At 34.6% G+C, this 9,031-nt stretch overlaps 1 protein-coding gene across 1 annotated transcript; it reads left to right on the top strand.

Annotated features, from left to right (window-relative positions):
* Window positions 1–2,961: 2,961 nt before the first annotated feature.
* Window positions 2,962–8,288, top strand: LOC110792046 (probable pectinesterase/pectinesterase inhibitor 12). The gene is made up of 3 exons (XM_021996840.2): window positions 2,962–3,682; window positions 4,193–4,597; window positions 7,485–8,288. Exons 1-3 carry the CDS (start codon window positions 3,082–3,084, stop codon window positions 8,180–8,182), a joined length of 1,704 nt encoding a protein of 567 aa, XP_021852532.1. The 5' UTR covers window positions 2,962–3,081; the 3' UTR covers window positions 8,183–8,288.
* The last annotated feature ends 743 nt before the right edge of the window (window positions 8,289–9,031 follow it).

Here is a 9,031-nt window from a genome sequence, read left to right as displayed (position 1 = left end):
TCAATAAAATCATATTTCATTTCCCGCAATTCATAAAACATGTCAAAACATTCATTTAATAAATCAATCATACGTTGTAATTTCATAATCACATTTATAAGGGAATTGCGGGTACTAGCAATAGCCGTTACCTCACTTCCGCGATTTGCTAAGGGTTTTCGTTGGTTCGTTCGTCCTGAGCTCCGAGTCCAATTTCTTTAAAAATATTAAATAATTGAATTAGTACTAAAATCGATAAATAGTTATAAAATCAATATTTTTATAAATCATAAATTTTATAAGTAATGAATTTTATAATTAACGAGTTTTTAACATAAATAACGAATTTTTAATAAAATTATACTTTCGAAATTTAACAAAAATGTTATTATTAATCGAATTTTCAATCGAAGTACATATATATTTTATAATTGATTTCCATGTAAATAATATTAAAAATTCCATTTTTGTTAATTCAGGCTAAGTAATTTATTTTAGTAAAATCAATATTTGATAATTAAACCTGAAAATAATAACAATTTATTAATAAATAATTTCATCATAGAAATTTATTAAAACATGGAACTAAATAAATTCGAAAATCTGAAAATCTGAAATAATAAGAGAGTTCCTTACTCAAAAGCCCAAATAAGATGGCCCAATTTAATTGTGGGTTTTTAAAGGAGAGTAAAACCAAAGAAAACCAAAATTTGGTTTTGGTTTTCTGGGAGCAGGGTGCGGAACAGGGGAGGGGAGAACACGAAGAGAAGGAGAGGAGAGGAGAGGAGGAAGGTTGCTGGGTGGCTCGGTGGTGTAGCACGGCGCCAGAGGTGAGGCGGCGATGGTGGTGATTGACTGGTGGTGGCAGAACGGCGAGGGAGCGAGGAAATGAAGCACGAACAGGGGCGAAAACAGGGGAGATTGGGGTGGTTTCGTGGGTGATTCTGGGCGGCGACAGGGCGGCTGGTCGAGTTATTGGGGTCGGGGGTTTGTTTGGGGAGGTGGTGAGGTGTTTTTAGGGTGGTGGAGTGGCGTGGTGCTGGTGACGCAGCGAGCAAGAAAGGGGAGAGACAGGGGAAGGGGCAGGGGAGTGCGAAGAGAGCAGGGGAGGTGAGGTGGTGCTTGCGGTGGTTCTGGGGAGCGACGGTGGTTGGGGTGGTTGGGGGAATGGTGGTGCACGGTGGTGGCTGCGGTGGTGGCAGACGGTGATTGATGGTGGTGGGTTTGAATCACAGAAAATTGAAATTGAAATTTGTGCTTGGTTTGTTGTTGAAATTCCATCCAAAAATTCTGATTTTGTACATGAGAATTGTGTTGAACAAGCTAGGAATTGTGCTTGGGGTCCAAGCATTTGCATTTGGACTGAAATGTGGGAAAGAAGGAAGTTTTTGACTTCCTAGTTTGAGCGTGGGGAGCAAGAAAATAAAGCTGACATTTTCATTTTTTTTTTTTTTTTTTTTATTTTTTATAATAAATTCACAATATTTGGCAAAAATTCAGAATTTGTAATAAAATGTTTAATTAAAATAATTCCTTAAAAATAAATAAATTATCGTTAACGAAAATAAATAATTTCAGTTTATAAATTTATCGTTTAAAATAAATCGTAAAAACGATTAAAATTAACGAAATTCGATTATTCATAATTTAATTAAAACGAAATCAAGTTAATAAATATTTTTAATTTTAATAAATCGACTTTAAAATTTCGGGGTATTACAGTCAAACTTTGGAGGAATCAATTTCAAGGAACTTCATGCTGCTATATTTTAGAAGCTATCAAAAATATTGGATCGATTGCATTGGAAGATCTCAAATGATGTATTCTTCAGGGGGGGGGGGGGGGATACGAGTTGCACTCTCTTTCCCTTAAGTTTTGTTCCACTGAGTTTTCCTGATAAGGTTTTTAATGAAGCAACATTTCAAGCGTATTATGAAGAATGATGTACTCTTTGTAATCTTCAATAATGGACATCCAATGGAGAGCGTTATAAAATATTATATAGATGTCCATTATACCCCTAGTATCTTTTTGGGATATTCTAGATCTTAGGGTTTATTATTTTCCAAACAAACCGTATTGTTCATGGAATAAGATACACACAATATATTGTTCTCCCCCAATTTCTCCTCCCTTCTCTCTGTATTTCGTAATATAGAGGTAATTTTACGATAATACTATATAAATATTAATTTTCTAATGTCGACTTACATGCATTCTAAAAATTCTGCGAGCGACTAGTCCAAAATAAATCAACTTGAAAAGAAGACATGCGTAATTTAATGGATATGACTCACTCGAGTACAAGTCCGAACGTGATAATTCATAATTTCTTACATGCACCCGGATACTCGATACGTCTAATGGAATCTTTTTCACATTATTTTATATAGAGAGAGTGAGAGACAGAAATCCAAATTAAAAAAAATCGTCACGGACTCACAGGAGTCCCGTGAATTCCAATGCAACCCCCCTACACTACCTCTAGCATGAGTTTCATCTATTGCAAGTTATTAGTAATGTCAATGATTCCATTTTAGCTCTTTTGGCCTTATTATATCTCTAAACACTAAAATTTCATACAATAATGCACAACTTGCATAACTTTTTGTGACTAGCATTTATCCTTCACTTCAAAGATACCTCTTTTTAAAATAAAATAAAATAAAATAAAATAAATACTTTGTACTTTACATCTTTCGTAAATATCGCAAAGTTTAAATTTTTACACCATTCACACACCGTTTTTAACTATCTATATTATGATTTGTACGTAAGAAAATATACATTCATATGAGATCTTGTTAGATTCATATATATGAGACTAAAATTTTAAAATATCAAAATTTCATAAACTTTTACTTATAGGTTACTATAGTCTATAGATATCAGTGGTTAAAGGTGTGTATGGCAAAAATGATAAAATATTAATTACTTGAAAATTACACAAAACCTAAAAATATCCACTAAATTTCATGCAGAATTTTATCTTCCCCAAAACACCATAATTAATTTTAACCAAACCTTAATTTAAACTACTATTTATATTATTCTCTAAACATATCAATTCTCTCACCATCTCATCACTCCTACCTACATCCATGGCTTCCTCCCTATCAAAATCTCCACATTGTCTCCTAATCTTATCTCTAATTACTCTAACAATTCTCATTCCATTTGCAAACTCTTTAACCAACAACAATGAAAACGAGATGATATTATCTCAAAAATCAGAATTAAAATCTTTATGTAAAACTACACCATACCCAAATGATTGTTTAAACACCCTAAAACTCACCCTTTCCTTAAACCTCCCATTAAACTTCCTAAACTTCTTATTACAATCTCTTCAAAATGCACTAAGTGAAGCTACTAAACTTTCCTATGTTTTTGACACAACAACACATTACAATCTTATTGAGAAACAAAGAGGAGCACTTCAAGATTGTAAGGAACTTCATCAAATCTCACTCCTTTCACTTAAAAGATCGGTTTCCGAGGTTAAGTCATCGAATTTAACCGATGCTAGGGCTTTCCTTAGTGCTTCCCTTACCAACAGAGAAACTTGCTTAGAGGGTCTCGCCTCGGCTTCCGGGCCTCAGAAACGGGTCTTAATAAGGTCCATTTTCGACGCTTACAAGCATGTTAGCAACTCATTGTCTATGCTCAGCGATGGCAGTGGTGGTTCTGGGGTGGCGCGAGGTGAGTGACGGAACATGCCACAATTTATATAGTATAATTAGTTTCTTAAAGATAAACAAAATTAAAGTTTTTTTTTTATTTTTTGACATAAACAAAAACAAAGTTGTAAGGCGTTGTTGACTTGTTGTCTATTACCAAGGTCTTAGGTTCAAGTGCTATTTTTTTTTAGGATTTTTTTCAAAATTACCATATTTTTGGAGAAAAAACATAAATAAACCTTTAAAGTTACTGGCCACCAGTTAATGGAATAATTGACAAAATCTATTAATAGGTGATAACTTCAAAGTTTGTGATTTTATAAGATGGTAATTTTAAATTAAAATTTTATAAGATGGTAAATTTGAAAAGGTAAATTTTATAAGATGGTAATTTTAAATTAGAATTTTATAAGACGGTAAAATTAAAAAGGTGGACTTTATAAGGTGGTAATTTTGATTTTTTTTTTATACTCTTTCCTATTTTTTGAAAAAAAAATTTTGAACCAGGGCCTCCGTTTGAAAATTTGCACAGGGTCATATAGTCATGGCGTCATGCTAGCTCCAGCACTAAGCGACGGCCCTGCTTCTCGGGGGGTGCCACCACCCTCCTGGTGGTCGTCGTCGTTGGATAGTAAAATCCTGGGCGGCGACGAAGACTATGGTGGTGGCTGGGAGGGTGATGAAGGTGAGACGATCATTGTCGCGGCGGACGGGAGTGGGGATTTCACGAGTGTACAAGAAGGTGTTAACTTTGCACCAAATAATAGTGAGTATAGGACTTTTATCTATGTAAGGAAAGGGGTTTATGAGGAGAATGTGGAGATTCCAAGTAATAAACCTAATATTGTTCTTCTTGGTGATGGGAGTGACGTCACTATTATTACTGGTAATAGGAGTGTGGCTGATGGTTGGACTACTTTCAGATCAGCAACTGTAGGTAATAATTTTCTTTTACTTCAACTAATTTCTTGAGTTTTTTCTGTGTCTAAAATAATTGTCATTTTAACTAACTTCACTCATTCCAGGAATCAATGTGCCTTTCATTCTGAAAATTTAAATTATTGCACTAAAATATTGTGTCGTTACTATGGAAATGAGTGAGAAGCACAAAAACGCGGTTATACTTCGTATAAAAGATAAAAAATAAAAATAAACTATGAGCATGTTTGATATGGTGCTTTTAAGTAATGGAAATAGAAACACTTTTCTATTTCAATTACCTAATGTTTGATCTGAGAGGGATGGACGTGTGGTAACAAATTCATTTCCTAAGGATAATTATAATTACCACTATTTGTTACCTCTCATGTTCCTATAATAATAAAGTCGTTACTCTCTCAATTCCAATTTATTACAAGTGATTCCTTTTTAAAAAATATACCAAACAGATACTCTCTCCGTCTCTTTTTGTTCTTTACGTTTGATGTTATTCACGCGATTTAACGACTATTTAATGTGCATTGAGATTACTCCACTTTTTTATTTAAACAAGAAAAGTTACGTTTATTTATAATGTTTTCACTTTTATCAAAACCTGACATTGGGAAAATGAGAAATATTTAATGTCCAATGGATTTAATTGGTTAAAATAATATTTGGGCACAAATTCTGATAGAATATTAATGCATTCTGTGATAATATAAAAAGAAATATAAAGAACAAAATGAGACATCCGAAATAGAATACGTAAAAAACAAAAAGAGATGGAGGGAGTATTCCGTAATAATAATTAATGATAATAGCTAATATTGTCCTTTTTTCTTCTTATTTATATATTTTTATTTCCTTTCCTAAATCTTAGAATGTAGGATATATGCATTGTCGTATGACATTACTCATGTTCAATTATTTTTGTCCATGTCGTATTATCGTGTGTGGGTGACACATACACCGTGTTACATACGTCGTACCAAGTATATGAATCAATTTGCATATACTAGAGGGGTCAAAACGGTTACTCGAGTCGGGTCCGGGTCTGGTCATCTCGGGTCTCGGGTCATGATCTGGTCGGGTCGTGTCCGGTCATTTTATTGACAGGTGCAGGTCGGGTTCGGATCGGGTTCGGCCAGGTTGAAAATTTGTCGGGTCATGTCGGGTTATTTTTCCGTTTCGGTATAGGTCGGGTTCGGTTCGGGTCGGGTCGGGTCTTTTTCTAGTCGGGTACAATTACGGGTCCGGGTCTTGACGAGTCGGATCAAGTTCGGATCGGATAAGTACCGGTCGGTTAAAAGTCAGGTCGGGTTCACTATCGTGCACGGGTTAAGACCGGGTTTGGTAGCTATCAGGTTTAGTCAAGTTTTAACCTTATAATTAACATTTATAACTTTGGTTAAATTTGGTTTAACGCTTTTCACTTGTTCTAGATTAGGTAATTATAAAAAATAATATTAACTTGATTTAAGTTATTATTTAGTTAGGTCAATGACAAATCGGGTTGTCAACAAGTCGCGTAAATTCAGGTAACGGGTTGTCACGAATTGAGTCAATAACAGGTTTTATCGGCTTATAATCGGTTTCGGGTTGACATCGGGTCGGGTGTTGAATCGGGTTCGGGTCATTATTCGGTCGGGTAAGCTTACTCAGGTTTGTTATCGGTTATATTTCGGTCGGGTGTCAGGTTCGGGTCCGGGTCATGCGTTAACGGGTCGAAATCGGTCGTCGATTTTAACGGGTTGGATACGGTCGGGTTACGGGTTTTCTATTTTAACAAAATTTCGGGTCTCGGGTCGGGTCCGGATCTTTAAAAATACAGGTCGGTTCAGGTCGATTTTTCGGGTCGGGTCAATTTTTGACAGCTCTAGCATATACTACAAGTTGTATATATTGTATTATTGTGGGACCTTTACTGGAGTTTTAGGTATTGGAAAATATTACTCTGTATAAGTCCTCCCAAAATAGAATTGTAAGAATTAGTAATAGGTATTTTCCCAAAATAGAATTGTAAGAATTAGTTTAGGACAAGTAATAAAAGAAAATGTAAAAATTAATTTCGTACAAAAAGAGTACATTACCAAGTTTTTTTATTTGACAATTAGACAATATATTACATTAGCAAGTCAATCACCTCAATGTTATGTAAAATGTTACTTTCATAAATATGGTAAGCACAAATTCTTATTTACATGGGGTGTACGATAAATATTGTACACCGAAGTTAAAGTTGACGTAAAATGCTTAAAAGTCACCCTTGTATATGTAAAAGTTATCTACATTTTAGTAATAAAAAATTTCATTTTAATAAAAAATATTTATTCAAAATCACTAATAATATATAAAATTAATCATTTAACACTTTAAAATGTTTGTCTAATAACTTTTTTTTTAATAATATAAAAGTTAAAGAAAACTGAGTAAAAGTTAGAGAAAACTGGATTAAAGTTATATGGGTGCACAATAAATTTATTGTACAACTTGTGCACGCAAGACCTTTTGTATTATAAGTCATCCCAAACTAGCTAGGTAGTCTCACCAAAAATGTTGTCGCAAGACAAGAGCTCGTGTATACCACAAATAATTAGATCGTGGACGAGACATCGACACATTCTCCGTTGTATAATTTTACAGTACTCATATACTTTCTTTTATCATGTTTTTGTGATTGATACATAAATAAGTATATAGTCATGTGAAATCTTATTAAATTCGTTTCGATATAAGTTTTCAAGCTAGATAACATTGACAAGCGTGAAATACCAGATGGTGCAATTATTATATTAAAAAAAAAACCAGAGGAAATATGATTAATGCTTTATATTATATCATATGCATCATATCCTACCAAGGCTAATTAAGCTAACTAATGTGTCGTCCATGATATAATGCAGCTGTCTCCGGAGAAGGATTCTTAGCACGTGACATAACCTTTGCGAACACGGCCGGCGCCGAGAAACACCAAGCGGTCGCCCTTCGAATAAACGCGGACTTAACGGCGGTCTACAGGTGCACCATACTAGGGTACCAAGACACACTCTACGTCCACTCCTTCAGACAGTTCTACAGAGAGTGCGACATTTACGGGACAGTGGACTACATCTTCGGCAACGCCGCAGTAATCCTCCAGGGGTGCAACGTCGTTTCACGTATGCCGCTCCCCGGACAACACACGGTGATCACGGCCCAGTCGCGTGACATGCCTGACGAAAACACGGGCATCGTTCTCCAGAACTGCACCGTGCTGGCTACCGAGGAGCTATACGGGAACAAGACACGTGTACGGAGTTACCTTGGGAGGCCGTGGAAGCCATACGCTAGGACGGTGTACATTGAGTCGTACATTGATGATTTTATTGATGCAAAGGGTTGGGTAAAATGGTCGTCAAATGATGATGAATTAGGGTTGAATAGTTTGTATTATGGAGAGTTTGATAATAGAGGGCCGGGTTCGATCACGGGTGGTAGAGTTAATTGGGGCGGGTACCATGTTATGGATTATTATGATGCAGCTAATTTTACGGTTTCTGAGTTTATTGTTGGGGAGGCATGGTTAGATTCTACTTCATTTCCTTATGATGAAGGGATTTGATTATTCTTATTATTAATTGTTATCGTAGTGCTCGTTCGATAGCGTTGTCAGTTTTCAGTTTTTGGGTTTAATAATTCATACTACTTTCGTTTCTGAAAGTTTTTAACGCTTTGGAATATGTGTCCAAATATGAAAACTTTGATTGTAAATTTTCATTGTTATATACATCAAAACGTTACATGTAAGATCTTGTTAGATTAGTCTCGGTATATATTTTTAGAATATCAACTTCTTATAATGTTTTCACATATATACGAAATTGGATATATTAGTAGTTAAATATTGAATTTGAGTCCATGCAAATAGTAGCTATAAAAAACTTTAAGAAACGGAAGTAGTATGATTTTATACCGAATATAAAAAGTATGAAATAAAAAAAGAAGCATACTTACAGTAATCATGTTGATTTGGAAAACTGGCAACAAAAAAAATGGCAACTACCCTTGTGATTTTCATATTTTGGTTTTTAGTTTTGTAAAAAACAGAAACTGAAAACATAAAATGATACCGAACGGACCCTTCATTGTTACTTGTTTTTTACTTCTAGGAAATGTTTCAAGCGAATGTACTAATGTAGTTTTTCGCGATTTAGATGGTAGAGAAGGGTACATAGAGAGTATAATGCACCTAAAGAATAAACACATTCTTTTTTTTAAAACAAAAAATGTAATATCTCATGTTCTTTTATCAAAATGTTAAGTTAATTCCTTCATTTTATATATGCACTTGTGTTCTTAATTTGGTTGCACCCTTATTCACAATCCACATTAAGTTAGCGCTTTTTTCTACCCGTATTACTCAAGATTTCCGACCATATCTATTACTATATACTAAAAAACACACCAGGAA

The sequence above is a fragment of the Spinacia oleracea genome, chromosome 2 (genome assembly GCF_020520425.1).
Source record: "Spinacia oleracea cultivar Varoflay chromosome 2, BTI_SOV_V1, whole genome shotgun sequence".
Lineage (NCBI taxonomy): Eukaryota > Viridiplantae > Streptophyta > Magnoliopsida > Caryophyllales > Amaranthaceae > Spinacia > Spinacia oleracea.
Note: the sequence above shows the minus strand (reverse complement) of the source record. Positions and strands in the feature narration are given on the sequence as shown.